The 20961-nt window shown below is 33.4% G+C and overlaps 1 protein-coding gene across 3 annotated transcripts in view; it reads right to left on the bottom strand.

Annotated features, from left to right (window-relative positions):
• The window catches only part of ATRNL1 (attractin like 1), an 839395-nt gene that overhangs the window by 532253 nt on the left and 286181 nt on the right, over window positions 1-20961 (bottom strand). For all 3 annotated transcript variants that reach the window (XM_054503866.2, XM_063670302.1, XM_063670303.1), the window contains one exon: window positions 10558-10651. In XM_054503866.2, coding sequence (XP_054359841.1) covers window positions 10558-10651 — 94 coding nt within the window. The remainder of the gene's footprint in view (window positions 1-10557; window positions 10652-20961) is intronic.

Genomic DNA, 20961 nt, shown 5'->3' with positions numbered 1-20961 from the left:
ATTTGACATGAGTCCATATTTTGATAAACCATCTACACATATACCAGACATATTTTCTACATTTAAATGTTAAAACTTTATTTCTTCATACAACGTTAAGTTGGGACATACCAGGCTATTTATTTCATCCCCTGATATTTCAAGATAACTTAATAATAAATATATAGAAGACTGATCAAAGTAAAATAAATGCTTAAAGTGCTGTCTCTTTCTTTGACATACACATCTGTTTCTTTTTCTAATTTCTTCCAACTTGTAGGTAGTATATCCTAAATCTTAACTTGATACCCTGTTCTTTACTGTGCACTTTTTTATTAGCAATTCCAACAATTCTATCATGTATTGGGAATCATTCTGACCATCTAGAGTTAAATAAAGCCATTTAACTTTTATGCCTTATGTGAATGTAATAATCAAGTTGGAAATAATGGACTATACTAGTCTCCCAAAAAATAGCTTTAAATGAGAACAGCTTTGATTAAAAACAAACAAACAAAAAGCTAGGAGGTTTTTGCAAGTTTTAAGAGATGAATGGGGATTAAAGAAGAAATTAACCCTAAATACCCCCACACTGTTCACTAACCTACTCCAGCAGTCACACTTAATGAACAGGACCCTTAAGGTTATTTAAATGAAAGTACAGTAATTAAGGATGTCAAGCTAGATGCTAAGGGAATACTAATTACTCATGGAAGGATATGCTAACTCTAGCAAGCAACCTTAAAATCTCAGTAGTTCTATACAATAAGTTTGATTCCAGCTGAAGACACTGTCCAGTGTGGAATGGATTTGGAGAAAAGGTCTTGCTCTATGCAGTCTTCCAGGATCTGGGCTATTCCTAGCCTCTGCAATCTTTCCTCATCTTCCTCTCCATTGAACTGTTGAATGAGGAAACAGAGGGTGTATGGCACATGAGGTTTTTAAGAGCCAGGCCTAGAAGTGGTGGGTGTTACTTCTGTCTACTGGACAGAGCCCAATAACATGACTTCCAACCTAACTGCAATGGAGGCTGGGAAATACAGCTGAGTTGTGTTCAGAATGTTTTCAAAATTGGCGATTAAATGACATTCAATCTAGTACAGTTTTGAGGGACAAGGTGTTGGTATAGAAAGACAGATGGGAGAACTAACATTTAACTTCAAAAGTACATTCCTAAAATCCAAGAGCTTTAAATTCAGTAAGTCATACTCCAAAAGAACTCAAACATTTACCTGACATAGGAAGTTACATGCTCAAGTTAGACTTGTTACCAGAACATATTCCTCAAGGGTAGAAATTGGACAAAACCATATATGGTTTCATACTGGCCAAACTTAACATGAGTAACATGCTTTCTGAACTGATATTTTGAGATGTATGGCTTTTGGTACTGTCTCATAGCCTCTCAGTGAATAAATGTTTACAGAATAAAGCAAGCATAAGAGTTCCTCAAGTATCTTATACATTAGATATCAAGGCTGCTTAACTCATTATTACAAGGAAACCATTAGCCTTATCTGCAGTTGCAAATACAGCAACAAAACAACCTAGAAAAAATCTTAACAATATTTAGTGTTGGAGGCTGGGTGCAGTGGCTCATGCCTGTAATCCCAGCACCTTGGTAGGCTGAGGTGGGCGGATCACTTGAGGTCAGGAGTTTGAGACCAGCCTGGCCAACATGAAACCCCGTCTCTCATAAAAATACAAAAATTAGCCAGGTGTGGTGGCAAGTGCCTGTAGTCCCAGCTACTCGGGAGGCTGAGGCATGAGAATTGCTTGAACCCAGAGGGTGGAGGTTGCAGTAAGCCAAGATTGTGCCACGGCACTCCAGCCTGGGGAACAGAGCTAGACTTTGTCTCAAAACAAAACAAAACAAAAAATTAGTGTTAGTATTTGAAGACTATAGTCACTAGTTACTTATCCAATTGCGTTTATAAAGGTGATAATATATGTGCAGGCAGGCTGTACAGCAAATTATTCTTCCTCTGTAGTCTCTATTATAACAATGTAGACTAAGTCACATAGAGAAAAGATGTACTTTTTATCCCCATTCCCCATATAGCAGACTAAAAAAAAAAAAAAAAAAGATGAGCATAATTAGGAAAAATAAAGATCCAAGGTACATTATTTTTTAAAATATAAAGTCCCTACTATGTGCCAGAATCTGTTCTAGAAAAGAAGGCACAACTTTGATCTTCCTAAAATGGAAAGGAATTCATTGGCATCATCATTAAGGCAATTTCACAAAACAAACAAACAAACAAAAGAGACTTGATAAAACAAGATAGAGAAAAATGGGTAATAATCTTAGATATTACTGGCCTAAAGGTAAGCCAAGGAGGAAAAAAAATGTTCAGGAAGATCTTCCTATGGCAACATTTCTCAAAATGTATCAAGAATTTTTATTTCACAATTTACTATTAGTAAAGTAGAATTTTGGTTCCCATCCCAGGAGTTTAGTCACCATAACCCAGGAGATTCTTCTGTGCCCTAATTTTGAGAACCAGGGTCTTAAGCCTAAAGTAAGTAGCTATGAAGAAGTTGTAAGATCAGTAAATGGGAAAGGTATAAAGAACAGAAAAGGGGAGCCAGTTATAAGTTAATTAGCACAATTAAGAACCTGATTAGTAATATTGCCATATATCTTAGGAAATGGTATTTTTAATTCCAAATGCCTTTGAGAAGTTTATCTTCAATTTACTGTGAACAGAAAGTAAAACAATTTTGAATCAACTCATCAATTTTGACTAATCTACCAGCAAAATATCTAAGAGTGCCATTTATATGTACTTTTCACCAGAAATCAATAAAATGATCTGAGATCTTATATTAAACAGTGAAACAATAAACTTTTTTTGGCTAGATAAGGGAAAACACTAATTTTTAAGGCACGTGGTTCTGAGTGGGGATAAATTTGTGAGTAACAATTCATTATTTCCATAATTATGGAGTTCCATTGGAATTTACTGAATGGAATGAAAGAGAAACCAGGGGTGCAGACATCCTACAAAAATACAAAGTAATTCTACAAAATAAAAAAGTGATCAAAATCTCATATAACTTTAGAATAACATGGCAGATGTTTAAGTAGGTGAAAAATGTGCTCATAAATATTTGAGCCTGGAATCTAATTCCATTTTACATATAAGCACAAAGTAGTTTTGCATATTTATAACACATATTGAATTTTCTAAGACTGCAACTATCATGTAAATTGAAAATCTACCTTTTATAATATTATTCAGAATTTGACCAAGAGGTATTCATTTAAGAAAATCTCATCACCAATAGCTATCCTGCTCACACACATCTGTGAGTATACAATGTGTCTGAAGAATATCTGAGACACCTCTTAAGAGATAAAAACAAAAACATATTAAATTGGTGCCAAATTATGAGTACTACTGAATTTCATAATATAGGAACTAAAATTATCATATTATTCCTGTCCTATGCATTTGTTAAAATTTCATGTGCTATAATATAAAATGTATGCGGTAGAAACTACATGGTAAAATTACTGTGGGGAAGATGGCAATTGTTTTTAAACAGGGGACTCTGATAATGTTCCAGAGGTCTACAACATGACTTGACTGGCTCTTATATTACTATTTCCTTTTCAAATAAGTCCCCTATTTCCTAAGACATGATATGGTCTCTACAGTCTTTTTACATACCAGAAACAGAATGTATACATTGACATGTGGTAGGATTTCAAGAAAGAAAATATATTTTCTGTTAGATTTTATCACAATTCTGTCCATATTTTAAGCTAGGGAATTATTTTGGCACTACACTTATAAATAGGATCCAGCTCATATTAGAGAATATCATAATCCCTCATTTTCTCTATTTCAGCAGCCTGCTATTTGTCTTGACATGAGATCTTTGATTTGCCATCTTGACTGGGTCCAGAATGAATGGAATTAGTTTCAAGGGTTTCTTTCTCTTGGCCCCTCTCTACCTTACTGGCTCTTTCTCCACAGGTCAGGAAGCCAATATGAGACATCTGCTGGCTGCTACATACATCCATTTTAATTATGAACTAAGGAACAGGGAAAATGACTACAGAGTGAGTTTGTAGATCTACTGTACTCAATGAAACACATTTGGACTTAGATTTTATTTATTTCTTGGTCTCTGTAAGTGCCCATTCTAATAAGAGGCTGTGACTATTCATCCTCTTATGCCAGTAGCACTCCCCAATTATTAGAATAATTTATTATGAAAACCTATGAAGTTCTAGGGGGTGCTATTCCATCTCCACCAAGAACCATTAACCTAATAAATCGATGTTTATCTTTTTCCAGCCAAAATACGTTTAGTTAGTACACTTACTGTGTATAAGACATAACAATGTCTTTGTTAAATTTTGTTGAAAATTAAATATTTTATGGTAACCTTAAATGTAAATGAGTTAAATGCCCCCAATTAAAAGACATAGAGTGGCAAACCAAATAAAGATCCAAGACCCATTGGTATGCTGTCTTCAAGAAACCCATTTCACATGCAATGACACACATAGCCTCAAAACGAAGGAATGGAGAAAAATCTACCTAGCAAATGAAAAAGAGAAAAAAGCAGGAGTTGTAATCCCAGTTTCTGACAAAACAGACTTTAAAGTAACAAAAATCAAAAAGGCAAAGAACAGCATTACATAATGGTAAAGGGTTCAATTCAATAAGAAAATCTAACTATCCTAAATATATATGCACCTATACAGGAGTATCCAGATTCATAAAGCAAGTTCTCAGAGATATTCAAAGAGACTTAAGCTCCCATACAATCATTGTGGGAGACATTAACACTCCACTGACAATATTAGACAGATCACTGAGACAGAAAACTAACAAAGGTATTCAGGACCTGAACTCAGCACTGGATCAAATGGATCTCATAGATACATGCAGAACTCTCCACTCACAAAGAACACAATATACATTCATCTCATCACTGCATGGCATATACTCTAAAATCAATCACATAATTAGAATTAAAACACTTTTCAACAAATGCAAAAGAACTGAAATCATTACAAACAGTCTCTTGGACCACAGCACAATCAAACTATATAGTTTTACATTTAAGTCTTTAATCCAACTTCAGTTAATTTTTGCATTAACAGTGTGAGGAAGAGGTCGAGTTTTAATTCTAATGATCAGTGATGTTGAACTTTTTTCATATGAGTTTTGGCCACATGTATGTCTTCTTTTGAAAGGTGTCTGTTCACGTCCTTTGCCCACTTTTTATGGGGTTGGTTTTTTCTTGTAAATTTGTTTAAATTCCTTATAGATGATAGAAATTAGACTTTTGTCATATGTATAGTTTGCAAAAACCTTCTCCAATTCTGTAGGCTGTTTACTCTGTTGATGCTTTATTTTGCTGTGCAGACGCTCTTTAATTAGATCCCATTTGCCAATTTTTGCTTTTGTTACAATTGCTTTTGGTGCCTTCATCATGAAATATTTGTCCATGCCTATGTCCTGAATGGCGTTGCCTAGGTTGTCTTCCAGGAAGTGTTAAGACAGAAATTAATAGCACTAAATGTCCACATCAAAAAGTTAGAAAGCTCTCAAGTTAACAACCTAACATCATAACTAAAAGAACTACAGAACCAAGAGCAAACAAATCCCAGAGCTAGCAGAAGACAAGAAATAAACAAAATCAGAGATGAAATGAAGGAGATAAAGACACACACACAAAAAAACAATAAAAAGATCAATGCATCCAGGAGCTGGTTTTTGAAGAAAATAATAAAATTCCTAGACCACTAGCTAGACTAACAAAGGAGAAAAAGAAGATTCAAATAAACACAATCAGAAACAACAAGAAGGGTATTACCACTGACCCCACAGAAATACAAACAACCATGAGAGAATATTATGAAGACCTCCATGCACATAAACTAGAAAATTTAAAAAGGATAAATTTCTGGACACATAAACCCTCCCAAGACTGAACCAGGATGAAACAGAATTCCTGAACAGACCAATAATCAGCTCTGAAATTGAGGCAGTAATAGCCTACCAATCAAAGAAACCCAGGACACGATGAGTTCACAGGTGAATTCTACCAGATATATTCTCCTCAATAAAAAAATTGAGGAAAAGGGACTCCTCCCTAACTCAATCTATGAGGCCAGCCTCATCTTGATACCAAAACCTGGCAGAGACACAACAAAAAAAGAAAATTACAGGTGGATATCCTGGATGAACATTGATGCCAAAATCCTCAACAAAACACTGGCAAACAATTCAGCAGCACATCAAAAAGCTTATCCACTATGATCAAGTAGGCTTTATCCCTGGGATGCAAGGTTGGTTCAACATAAGCAAATCAGTAAATGTGATTCATAATATAAACAGAACTAAACACAAAAAGCACATGATTATCTGAATAGATGCAGAAAGGGCTTTCTATAAAATTCAACATCCATTCATGTTAAAAACTCTCGGTAAATTAGGTACTGAAGGAACATACTTCAAAATATTAAGAGCCATCTATAACGAACCCACAGCTGACATCATACTGAATGCACAAAAGCTGGAAGCACTCCCCTTGAAAACCAGCACAAGACAAGGATGCCCTCTCTCACCGCTTCCATTCAACATTGTATCTGAAGTTCTCACCAGGGCAATCAGGCAAAAGAAATAAACAAAGGCATCCAAATAAAAAGAAGGGAAGTCAAACTATCCCTGTTTGCAGACAACATGATCCTACATCTAGAAAACCCCATAGTCTCGGCCCAAAAGCTTCTTCAGCTGATAAACAACTTCAGCAAAGTATCAGGGTACAATGTGCAAAAATCAATAGCATTCCTATACACCAATAACAGTCAAGCTGAGAGCCAAATCAGGAAAGAACTTCCATTCATAACTGCCACACAATTACGTGTGCCTAGGAAAACACCCAGGCAAGAGAAAGATCTCTACAAGGAAAACTAAAAACCACCTTACAAAAAAATCAGAGATGACACAAATGGAAATTCATTTTTAAGTTACAATTTTTGATGATCAGCTGTGTTTTGGGCCAAAAAAAGACTGAGAACTGTCATTACTATGGCAAAATGAATCATTTGGTGATCATCTAAATGAATATTTTGACTGTACTACTGATGCCCTGCCCACTGTGGCTGCCAATCCCTTCCACAAGGTACAACACAAGGAATGCTCTCTTGAAATGTTCATTTTTTTCCCTGAGCAACTGGTGGAAGGGAATGGCAGCCACAATAGGTGGCTTGAAAACTCTACAAAGAGTATGCTCTCCACACTCTTCCAATTTCTGTGGCTCCCAGGAGCTTCACACTATTGACAGTGTATACCTAATCCCTGCCAAATATCAACCACCCTAGCTGATCTCCTCTCATCAGTTTCCAGATGATTTCACTCCAGGTAAGCCAATGTTCACGTCTCATCTCTCTGCAGTCTCTTGTCTCTCTTTAGATTTGTGGCCATTTGGTTACCCTGTCTTCTCAGTTCTCCAATGGTTTCAAGAAAACTCATGAATTTACAGTTTATCCAGCTTTTTTTCCCTTTCATTGTAAGGGTAGAAGCAATATTTTTCCAGCTCTCAACATTCTTGAGCAAAGACCGGAAATGCTATGATCATGTTCATTTTTACTTCTTTGCTTTTATTGATGCTGTTTCCCCTTGTTTCCTATTTTCTTTTCCCAGAAAGTTGATTTTATTACTCCTTCAGGTTCCAGTTCAAACATCCTCTGCTTAAATTTTTCTTATCCAACCAAAATAAATTAATACTTCCCTTTTCAGTGCTCCATCAATACTTTCTTCATTCCATTCTAATAAATTTATTGAACACTTACATTGTGGTATTGTTGCAATGGTCCCCCCAAAAGTTCACTCTAGTAAAGGATATAGACAAGTACACAAATAATGCAAGAAAAGAAATTAACAGATATGAAGAGAACCAATTTCAGTTTAGGATGGTTATTAAGAATATATAAGACATGATATCTGACTAAATACTTAAAACCAAACAGAAATTATCCTAAGAAGTGGAAGGGGTTCATAAGCATATTAAATCACTAATGTAAGAAATTGGTATACTGTATTTTGGTCAGTATCTCCACTGCTAGTCTGAGATACTTTTAGCAAAAACCATATGTTATTCATCTTCATTAGTAGTATCAAGTACTCACTTAACAATTGTTTACTGATTTGAAGGACTAGCTCTCCTTCCTAACAAACCATTTTTTTCAGGTATAAGCACATTTAGCAATTAATTGCTCTAAAAATAATGAGCCTATTCTTTATTGCTCCATACTCAAAAGTTAAATAAACAAAAAAGTAAATGAATGGAATTCTGTGTACAAATACCACCTACGAAATACTCTTTACAAATTAGTATTCCATTATCATCCTCTTCATAAAAAGCCATAAATGAGAACGGGGAAAATGCACTTTTATCATTAAGAACTATATAACTGATTTTCTAATATTTTGCACATATGCCAAATCTTATAACTATTTTAGCTAAGCTTACAAGCCCACTATTTCAACAAATTAAAATTCTGCTTTCTTTTGTCTGTAAACAAAAATATGTTACTGCAATACTGTATCAAAGAACTATTTATTATGGATAGTTATATGGCTATACCATTTATGTAAAACTATACTAAGAATATTGTCAGTGTTTACTATCATGGTAGAATCTCATATATTATTTTTATCTGTAATACTGCCACCATGGTCTATAGAAAATATTTTCATTGCTGCACACTGCTATCCAACCAACATATTTAATAGAAGTTAATCAAGAGAAACATTACTTATAACCAGAACTTGCTATTATACATAATTTGAGGGAATAGGAGAGGATTGTGCAAAAGAAGAATGTAGAGTTCTTGTTTAAAAGTTATTAAGAATTTCAAGACGATGATAGCAGAGCACTAAACCAAGTGTGCTGCCCTTGTAAGTGTGGGAACCTGTATAAATTCACAGGCCACATGCCCATGAAGTTGGCCTTACTTATAATCAAGCTTTAGTGTTGCAAAGTATTAGAGGCATCCTGGATCTTAGAACAGAAGATAATGATTTAATTCCATTCGTTTTAAGACCAAAATGGCCTTCCTTAATAGGAATTTCCCCAAGATCTTTTGCTGTGAATTTGTATTTAACTTGAGACTATAGAGAAGGAATAAAAACTGATTGTGCTTACCTTGTCTGAATTTGAAAATCTGTAATACTTAGTTGGCTAAGCAAAGACATAATCACTTAACTTGAAACATTTAGGATAACTCTGCAACAAGTAATATATTTATTTTAAATAAAAATAAAAGGATCATTTTCCATGCTTAATAGACTTTAGGTATAAATTTTTATATATTTATAGTTTTGAAGAATTCTTTATTAAACTTTCCCTATGTTTCTGTAAGTATTATGGTTGGGATTTATTATTTGTGTCAAATACAGTACATATATACCTAATATAAACATGTATTTGTACATATATAATTCAAAACCATAAAAATTTGATTTTAATAATATACATAAACAAGAACAAGAATAAAAAACAATTTAAATAGCCTAAAATGCTGCCTTTTAAAGTTAATTTTTGAAGGAAAATAAAATTTTAGAATAACAACTAAATGCTAAGACAAAAATCCCTCATGAAAGTAAGGAGAGGAGAGTAGCAGTAGAGGGTTCCTGCATACTGAAAGAACAGAGAAAAGAGAGGAAGATGAATATAAGGAACCAGCTGAAAGGGTTAAAGGACAAGAATTAGAATTATCAGAATTAATAATAAATGACTGAAAAAAGAAGGGCACAGAGACATTATATTAGGTATAATATGAAAGAAACGTGTAAAGATAATGTAGATTTGATACATAAGATTAAGAATGCATCTTTTTCTAGAAATACAAAAGATAACATGTTCTATGGAGTTGTTTTAAAGCCTCTACAAAATTGCTATTTAAAAGGTTTAATTTTTAAAGAGAATTCATTAGGTGCAAGTAAATTCTCAAAGAAAAATAAATCATTCTACCAAAAAGACACACGCACTTATATGTTCACTGCAGCACTATTCAGAATAGCAAGGACATGGAATCAACCTAAATGCTCATCAACACTGGACTGGATAAAGAAAATGTGGTCCACATACAACATGGAATACTATACAGCCATAAAAAATAAAATCATATCCTCTGCAACATGGATACATTATCCTAAGCAAATTAACATAGGAACAGAAATCCAAATACCACATGTTTTTGCTTATAAGTGGGAGCTAAATATTGGTACACAGGGACATAAAGATGGGAACAATAGACACTGGGAACTGCTAGAGAGAGAGAGGCAGGAAGGGGAAAAAGTACTTTAAAATTATCTATTGGGTACTATGCACAGTATCTGGATAATGGGATCAATCATATCCCAAACCTCAGCATCATGCAATACACGCATGTTAAAAACCTGCACATGTACCCTCAAATCTAAAATAAAAGTTAAAAATTGTAATAAAGGTATGCACAACACTAAATTAAAAAGTAAAACATAAAAATTACTTCAACAACACAAATTCAATCCAGGAAAGTTCTAAAAAGTCATTCTTACTTACAATTGGCATTGGTCACCTTTTATTCCTTTAGTTGTGCAGAAACATTTTCCTGTGTGCAGATGACAGATATTTGCATGGCCACTGCATGTACAAGCTGTAAGTCAAAACCAAAATGATATTGAATATTCTACATCACAGACATACACATTTCACATTTCAAGTATTATTATTACCTTATTTTTATGTCCTGTAACTTCCTCTTGCCATCCAAAAACTAAGGTTACCAGATAGCATAAATTATTTTTAATTAAAGGGAAGTAAATTCACTTGTCTGAAAATTTTGTAAAATTCCTTAAAGTCTTTGGGGGACATCCTAAGTCTACTGTGGATATAAGTATTTATCTAATTCTTCTTTGGGCTTCTCTCCATTTTTACTTTGGTATATTTCTTTAATAAAGTGAGTTTCAAAGCGTTAGTGCCAGAGCTTTGGACTCAAACAGCTTGGGTTCAAAATTTACATCTAAAATCATTATATGACCTTGGACAATTTACTTAACCTGTTTATGCTTAATTTCTTCATCTGCAAAAGAAGAATAACAGCACTTAGCTTTCAGGATTGATTTGAAAATTAAATGAGGTAATGTAATTTAAGACACCTAACACATATTGAGCACTTAATAATTGGCAGATAGTACTTCCACTGTTATTACTACTGCTAAGAATAATAAAAACATAGCTGCAGATTGTGTTTTAAAAAAGAACATCTATTTATTTCCTCTAAATTCACCTTTTTAAGCTTCTGAGATCATCCTCATCCTTTTAGAGTATCCCTTTAGATCTTTTTAGATCATCCTTTTAGAGTACTAGACGAAACTTTCCATTTGTAAAAGTTGCATGATTAATTTGGTTCATATACACTTGTCTCCTTTTCTTACTTTGCAATCCTTTCTTAAAGAGCACTGTTCAATTATTTAGGACATAAACCTCACACTTTATTGTGTCCAACATCCAGTCAATTGGTAGATTTTAATTTCTACATGTATAATCTTTCTTGTATCTGACCCCTCCTTTTCATTCTAACAGCCACCACAAAGTATTGTCATCCACTTTCTCTTACTGACAACAATATAATCACATAGCAGATATCTTTGCCTTCAGTATTTCTGGGTTACAATTAATTCTCCAATCCAATAACACATTCTAAACAGACAAGGCTGATGGTGTCACTAACTCTTTCAAAAACACCTAGTGAGAACTACTGCTGTTCTTGTACACTGCCAGTTAGCTAAACCATTCTATTGACAAAAATGAAATGATATGGTCTTTTCCTGAATTGTACAGATATATAAAATTAAGTGAATGAGTCAAAATTTCCCAATGTTCAACTTTTTCATTATTTTTCTTCCAATATCAATAGTAACTCTAACATATATGCTAATGAATTAATAAATGCAAACAAAAGTAACCAGATAATCATATTGCTAGTTCAATTGAGTCTCTGAAAGAAAATATATACTGTATATCTAAGTTAAATATAAGGCCAATATGAACATTTTCAAAAGAAGAGACTAAAACAAAAGTTCAAAACCAGTAATCTTTGAACCAGATAGTCAATAAAAGAGGCAAAAAGAGTGAAATTGGGGAACATTGGATGGGGATTATCAGAAAAGCCCATTTCAGTGTTAGTAATCCAGTCTCCTGCCTGCCAAGGGAGTGGTTGTCTGTCCTCTTACACAAGCCTAATGAGTGGGACTTCACAGAAGTTTTCGAAGAGTCTGCTGTGGGTCCTCTTAAAATCCAGGTGGCATATTAGAGGAAATTCTGAACTAGGTGTGACCAGCTATGGCTATTTAACTGAGGTGGAAGGACAAATAGAAACAGTTACTTTTAGGAAGTATTTGTACTAACACTGAAGTCAAGAAAAAGAAAGTATGTTTCTTCCAGCTAGCCAGCATCTACTTCATATTCTGACCAAGAGGATTGCCTGGAAGCACTGGAGGACTTCAACTGAAAATCAAAGTAAAAGTTGCCAGAACAGGAAGAAAGTATGTGTCTCCCACACATCACGAGAATTGCATCTAGAAAGGTCAAGACTCAGAAGAGCCCCCAAAGACATTTATGTGAGAATGGATCAGCCATTGTGCATCTCTCACACAGAGGACCTTAACTAAATATGACAACTATTCTTCACACATAAGACTGTAATTTTCTCCTCTGCCCTAGAAAGATCAAAAAAATTATTGAGCCAGGAAAGGAGGAAAATCCTAGGTTAAGAATGAAAGAACATAAAGAATAGAGGAAAAGAGAAAATTTGGCTTCAAAATATGTTCAGAGCTCTTACTTTTATCTGATCTAGACAATTTTAATTATTTACTTACACACGTGTTTGCAAATTAAATTTTCTGGAGTTCCTTATATTAACTAAGAGTGAATCTGAGATTTCATACAAGATCAAGGGAAAAATGTAGTGCACTGAATATATTTTAAAGGGTCAGTGACAGAGAAAACTATTGTATTTTGATTATACTCTATGTCTTGCTTGGGAATGATATAAATTACATCTATATAAGAAAAAATCTGAAAAAAGTAAATACTGCTTATTATTTTTGTGAAGACAAAAGATTATGGTGGTGATTTTAAATAGCATATACATTTTATGCTTATAAAAGTGTTAGTAATTTATATAATGGGATAATTAAACTATCTAATTTAAGGACTAGATTTCTAATGCTACCACTTGTATCGATCTGTGTGTTGCTCCCTTAACCTATCTTACTGCCTCTTCCCACCAGAAGTAACCACTAGCCTAAATTTTATGTTTATCAATTCCTGTTTTTAAAAACCAGCATATATAAATCATTTATAATATTTAACTTGCCATTAGCAAATGAAGATAACTGCAACAAATTCCTAAAAATAGTATCATACAATGAGTCCTGATGACAATACAATTAAGTCAAAAATGAATAATAAATAAAACTCTACTAAAACCCCCATATATTTGGATTAAAAAAAAAAACTCTAGAGGAGTGATGTTAGGAAGATAGTGGAATAAGACTTTCTAGTGTTCATCTCTCATAGAAACATCCATTTGAAAAACTATCCATGCATGAAAATACCTTCCCAACAGCTAAGGAATCCAGGCAAGAGATTATATCACCTTACTGCAGTCCGAAAGAAAAAAAAATGCATATAATAGGGTAGAAAAGCCAGTTTAACATTATCCATATTACCCCTCCCGCAAGCCCAAGCAGCACAACACTGAGCAAGATACCCCCAAGTCAGGGAAGAATGAAATAAGCACTCAACTTTTCACTGGACTGCAACACCAGACCTGCCTCACTGAACCCAGTGTCAAGCATGACCCCACAGTCCCAAGCTCCATGCTGTCCACTGCAGTATCAGAATCCAGACCCATCCTACTACCAGACTAGTCCCTGCATTGTCAGGTTCCAGGCCTCAACACAATAAAGGCCATATATTCCACAATTACTTCTGCATCAACCTATGATATATCCACAGCTAACATCATACTGAAAGGTAAAAAGTTTAGCTTTTTTCTATAATCAAAAAAGAAGACAAGGATGTCCACCTTTACCACTTCTGTTCAATGTAGTACTAAAAGTTCTAGCCACAGCAAACAGACAAAAAGAAGAAATAAAGGGCATCCAAATATGAAATTAAAAAGTTAAACTGTTTCTGTTTGCTGATGACATGATCTTGTCTACAGAAAACCCTAAAGATTCCACCAAAAATATGTTAGAACTGATAAAGAAGTTCAGTAAAGTTGCAGAATACAAAATCCACATACAAAAATCAATAATATCCTTTCATACTAACAATGAACTAACTGAAAAAGAAATTAAGACATCAATCCCATTCATGATAGCATAAAAAATACTTGGAAGTAAATTTAACCAAGGACTTAAAAGATCTAAATACTGAAAACCACAAAACATTAAGGAAAGAAATAGTGAGTGACTTATATAAATGGAAAGGTAGCCCATGTTCATGGATTTGGATAATTAGTATTGTTAAAATGCCCATGCTACCAAAAGTAATATACTAAGTCAATGCAATTTCTGACAAAATGCCAATGGCATTTTTTACTGAAAGAGAAAAAGCAATTTTAAAATTCATATGGAAATTAAAAAGATACCCAGTAGCCAAAGCAATCTTGAGCAAGAATAAAAGTGAAGGCATCAAACTATTTGATCTCAAAATACACTACAAACCTATATTAAACAAAACAGCATAGTACCAACATAAAAAAAAGGAACATCAACCAAAGGAACAGAATATAGAGCCCAGCAATAAACCCAAGCACTGACAATCTACTGATTTTTGACAGAAGTGTCAAGAACACGCAATGGAGAAAAGATAGTCTCTTGAATAAATTATGCAGGGAAAACTAGATATTCACATGCAAAATAATGAAATTAGACCCTTATTTGATACACGAAACTCAACTCAAAATGCATTAAAGACTTAAAGGTAAGTCCCGAAACTGTAGAAGAAAACATAAGGGAAATGCTACATGACATTGATCTGGGCAAAAATTTCTTGGTTTTCCCAAAAGCACATGCAAAACAAAGCAAAAATAAACAAATGAGACTGCATCAAACTAAAATAATTAATAAAGAGACAATCCACATACTGGGAGAAAATATTCACAACCCATACATCTGGTAAGAGGCTAATATTCAAAATACATAAGTAATTCAAGCAACTCAATAGCAAGAAAACAAAGAACACAATTTTAAAATGGACAAAGGACCTAAATAAACTTTTTGTAAAAGCAGACATACAAATGGCCAATAGGTATGTGAAAAACTATGCACTATCACTAATCATTAGGAAAATGTAAATTAAAATGACAATGAGTTACCACCTCACACCTGTTTAAATGGCTATTATCAAAATGATGAAAGTTAACAAATGCTGGCAGGGATGAGCAGAAAAAGGAACCATGTGTACTGTTGGTGAAATAATAATAAATAATAGTCATTATAAAAAGAGTTTGGAGTGTCATCTGAAAAGTAAAATTACAATTACCATACAGCCCAGTAACTCCTCTTCTGCACATATATCCAAAGGAAATGAAATCAGTATGCCGAAGAGATAGTCGTATTCCTGTGTTCACTGCAGCATTATTCACAATAGCTAAGATATAGATGCAACCTAGGTGTCCATCATTGGATGAAATACATATACGCACACATTTGAATACTATTCAGCTTTTTTTTTTTTCTTGACAGAGTCTCAGACTGAAGTGCAATGGTGCAATCTTGGCTCACTGCAACCTCCACCTCCCGGGTTCAAGCGATTCTCCTGCCTCAGCCTCCCAAGTAGCTGGGATTACAAGCACCCGCCACCACTAATGCCCGCCTGGCTAATTTTTGTATTTTTAGTAGAGACGGGGTTTCACTATGTTGGCCAGGCTGGTCTCGAACTCCTGACCTCGTGATCCGCCCTCCTTGGCCTCCCAAAGTGCTGGTATTATAGGTGTGAGCCACCGCACCCGGCCTCAGCTTTTAAAAAGACAAGATGAATTAATGCTAAATGAAATAAACCAGGCACAAAAAGACAACTACTACATGATCTCAATTATATGTGGGATCTAAAAAATATCAAATTCATATCAGAAGAGAGTAGAATGATGATTACCACAAGCCAGGGTTAGGAGTGATGGAAGGGGAAAGAGGAAAGGCTGATCAAAGAGTACAAAATTTTGCTGAGGAGGAATAAGCTTTAGTAATCTACTGGACAGAATGGATACTTCAAAATTACTAAGAGTAGATTTTAAATGTTATTAACACAAAAATAATTAGCTTAGTTTCATCCTTCCAAAATGAAAACATATATCAAAATGTAAATGCCACATTTTACCCCACAAACATATAATACATATAATCATTTGTCAATTAAAAATTAAAAATAAAATTCAAAACATAAAGAACAAAGGTGAGTAATGGAACAAAAATACAAATCTCCATAAATCTAAATATTATTTTTTAATTAAAGAGCAGAGAAACACATCACAGAGAAATAAGCGCAACAAATATAATATGATACATATTATAAATAATGTGTATATATAACATAAATGAGAAAAAATAACCTATCAATAATAACAATGAAGATGAATAGGCTTAACTTAGCTATTTTGTCTCATAAAGCACAACCAACTACATGCTCTAAAGTAGAGCCACATTTAGAACCAAGTGACTCAGCAAAACTAAAAATAAGAGATAGAGAAGGTTTACCAGGCAAATGGAAACAATAAGAATGCAGAGATTACAAACCTGGTATCAATTAAATTAAAATAAAACTTAAACCAAAAAAGCATTAAATATGACAAAGACCTTTTTAGTACCAAAGCTAAAAGTCACCATGAATATATAACAGTTATGAATATTTCAGTGACAAATAACAACGCAACTATGTTTACAAAGCAAAATCATAGAAGATATAAGGAGTAAGGAGACAAATAAAAAGACTTTAGCACACCACACCTAGTAGAAACCAGCACATCACTCTTAGTACAAAACAGTAGATATAAAATATGAAAAACTGTAAAAGGCCTAAAGAAAATAATCACTAAGTTAGATATTATAACAAGATAGCTGAATAGATTCCAAGCTTATGCCTTGATACTAAAGAATACGCCTTCTTCCCAACTACACATAAAACATTCACAAAACATAATCATGTATTATGTCACAGGAAAACATCAGTACCTTACACAAAGTGGTAACGACACTTAATCACATAATAAAACTAAAAATTTATAATAAACACAAATTTCCTTCAAAAGTGATGATGACGATACTATATATCATAACGTAAGTAGTAGATTTATAGTAGTGATACGAGTGATCAGATTCACAATAGCCAATAAGTGGAAACAACCCAAAGGCCCATCAACTTATGAATGATAAAATATCCATACAATGGAATATAATTCAGCAATGAAAAGAAATTAAGTACTAATACATGCTACATAGATGAATCTTAAAAAAAAATGCAGTGAAAAAAAGCCAAACACAAAAGATTACATATTACATGATTCAATTTATAGGAGATATTTAAAACAGATAAATCCATAAAGTCTGAAAGCAGATTTGTAGCTGCCCAGGGCTGGGTTGTTTAATGATTATGGGTTTTGTTTTGCAGTGATGAAAATGGTTGGAAATTGATACAGCTGTTGGCTGCACAACACTGTGAATGTCCTAAATGCCACTGGATTGAAGATTTCATAATAATTTTGTGTTACCTGAATTGTACCTCAATAGAAAACAATTATATTAATAGAGTAATAACATGCAACTAGAAATTGAAATTAACATCTGTTGGGGTTCAATCAGGCTGGTGGCAAAAATATTAGAGATAGTTATAGAGATAGACACAAATCTTGAAAGGCTGAGAAGTTTGCATAGCTTCGGTAATAAAACTGGCTAAAGGCAGCCTGGTCCCTTTACCTTTAAACAAATTAAAGTAGCAACAAAGGAAGGCATAGTAGTTTACCTAGCTAGCTTGTTTACTTGTGTGATCTTAAGACTAACCTTTGATGTACCTTGGGTGCCTAATTGCTTTTTACTGGAGAAGTCCACAATGTCAATTACCTTCTACTGGTGTTGACTCAAGCCTTTGTTAATCAGCCTTACCAAACAAATGCGAGTCTCACTAGCTTATCAAGGCAGTCGCAACTGTTTACAGTACTCAGCGGGGAGTCTGTAAGCAGCTTGAACACCCTCAACTGGATTGGCAAAGCAGAATATCTGTGGGTCAAGTATACGTTTATTCATCCATCGCCAGGTCAAGGATCTGCAAGGGACAGACCCCCCGCAGCTGGTGCCCTCGTGAAAGGAGCGCTGCCGCAAACATTAACATCATTTATTAGCAACAGGTTGTGAAATATTTAGAGACAAATTTAACAAAATATGAGCAAGCTCTATACACTGACAACCATATCTACTGAAAGGATTTTTAAATATCTAAATAAATGGATATGCCACGCACATGAATTGGAAAATTACATATTGGTAAAGTATCATTTCTCCCAAAATTTATATAATAAATTTTATAAAATTTCAATAAAATTCCAGCCGGCTATTTTTGTAGAGACTTGCAAGCTACTTCTAAAACTTATATACATCTTAAAACATGAAGGCAAAAAAAGCATTTAAAAAAGACAAAGATAGAAGACTTAAAAGACATAATTTCAAGATGTGCTTTAAAACCGTAGCAATTAAGAAAGTTTGGTAATGACATTAGGCCAGAGAGAGTGATCAATGGACCAGAATAGAGAAGACAGAAACAATCCTACACATATTCCATCAACTTAGTTTTCAACAAATGTGCTAAAGTAATTCAATGAGAAAAGAATTGCCATTTCAACAAATGGTGCTAGAACAACTGGACATCTGTACGAGAAATAAGGAACCAGTAACACAACTTCACATTACACACAAATTTTACTCAGAATTAATCACAAATTTCCATGTAAGAGTTAACACTACACAATTTCTGGAAGAAAAAATAGAGAAAAAATATTTGCATCCTTGAGGTAAGTAAAGATTTCATGTACGTGATACAAAAAGTATAAAATATCAAAAAAACATATAATTTACCTACTTTAAAATATCTTCGTTTTATAAGAAGATACTCTTAATAAAATGAAAACTGAAGTCATAGGCTGAGGGAAATATTCGCAATCCATATATCTGAGGGAGATCTTCTATGTGAAATATTATAAGACCTCTTAAAATTTAACAGAAAGAAGAAAAATAGCCCAGTTTTTAAAAGTAGACAAAAGATCTGAATAGATACTTCATACACACAAGCAGAAAAGATAGACAACTTGCTAATAAACACATGAAAAGATATTTAATGTCCTTAGCCGACAGACAAATATAATTGTAAATCAACAAGACATACCATCAAACACATATTATAATGGCTAAAATGTAAAAAGATTGACAATACTAAATGTTGACAATAAAATGAAACACTAAAATCCTCATAAACTTCTGGCAGAAATATGCAATGATACAATTACTTTGAAAAACAGTTTGACAATTTCCTATAAGGTGACACATACGTTTACAAATTTATGATAGCACAAATGCAATTCCACTCTAAAGTATTTACCCAAGAGAAATGCAAGACATGCACACATACACTTACACATAAATATTAACATATAAATATTAACACTAATATTGTAAGTAACAATATTAACAAATAATATTGCTACTTACAAACTAGAAACAAACCAGGTGTGATGGAATAAACAAAATGTGGTATATCCAGACAATAAAATACTACTCAGCCAAAAAAAAAAAAAAAAAAGAGAAATTAAAAATGGTGAGTGAAAGAAATCAGAAATGAAAGTTCTTTTTAATTCTATGTATGCAAAACTTTAGAAATAACAAATACAGTCTCTAGCAAGGATCATCAAACTATAGCCCATGAGCCAAATCTAGCTTGTCTTTTATTTTTGTATGACCCATGAGCTTAGGGTAGATTTTTAAAATGTTTAATGGTTGAAGAAAAAAAAATGAAGAAAAAATGCATACCATGAAAATTTCATGAAATTCAAATTTCAGTGTATATGAAATAAGTTCTACTGGAATACAGCCACATTCATTTGTTTAAATACTATACGTGACTGCTTTCATTTTATAGAAGCACAGTTGAGCTGCTGCGCACAAACCAAATGGCCCATAAACCATAAAATATTTTCTTAAAAGAAAAAAAAACCCTTATATTTGTGACCAAAAAAAATTAAAAAGCAGACAGTATTTGGCTGCACCTTGGGGCAGGTGAGGAAGTGATGGGGAGGAGATACAATGGAAACTTTTGGGGTGAAAAAAATGTTTATCTTGATTGTGGTAGTGATTTCTTGGATATAGAGAATTTGACATTTATCTAAGGGCACTTTTAAAGAACATGCATTTACTATTTATAACTAATTCTATGAAGATAAAATATATATAGTTATGACAACATGATGTTCCTTGATAGGGAATTGAGAAAAGTTAATATATTTACTTTCATTCGTTTGCATAGGTTTTGCATCTTTTAGTGCTTTAATGACACAAACTCACACTTTTTCAAATATGAAATGAAGATAATACTAATTAAATAATTTTAATTTTAAGACCTGTACTGTTAGATTGTGCCTATTTATAAATGCAAAATAATATATTTTAAATTATGTTACTTTTTGATATTTTCCTTGCTTCTCAGTCGATATCAAGTCAGCTCAAGTGTAATTACTTAAAGGGCATCAAAGAAAGTAAAACTTACATAAAATAAACAAAACCGCATTTTTTCTGAGTCTGTATTTGGAAAAGGTAACTAAATTTTACAGTATTTGAACATACATCATGCTGTCTTTACTTCATTTATTTTGTCAACAAATATTTATTATCTTAATTTGTAAAGTAGCATAATTTG

This window comes from Pongo pygmaeus, chromosome 8 (assembly GCF_028885625.2).
Source record: "Pongo pygmaeus isolate AG05252 chromosome 8, NHGRI_mPonPyg2-v2.0_pri, whole genome shotgun sequence".
NCBI lineage: Eukaryota > Metazoa > Chordata > Mammalia > Primates > Hominidae > Pongo > Pongo pygmaeus.
This window is presented reverse-complemented; position numbering and strand designations above follow the sequence as displayed.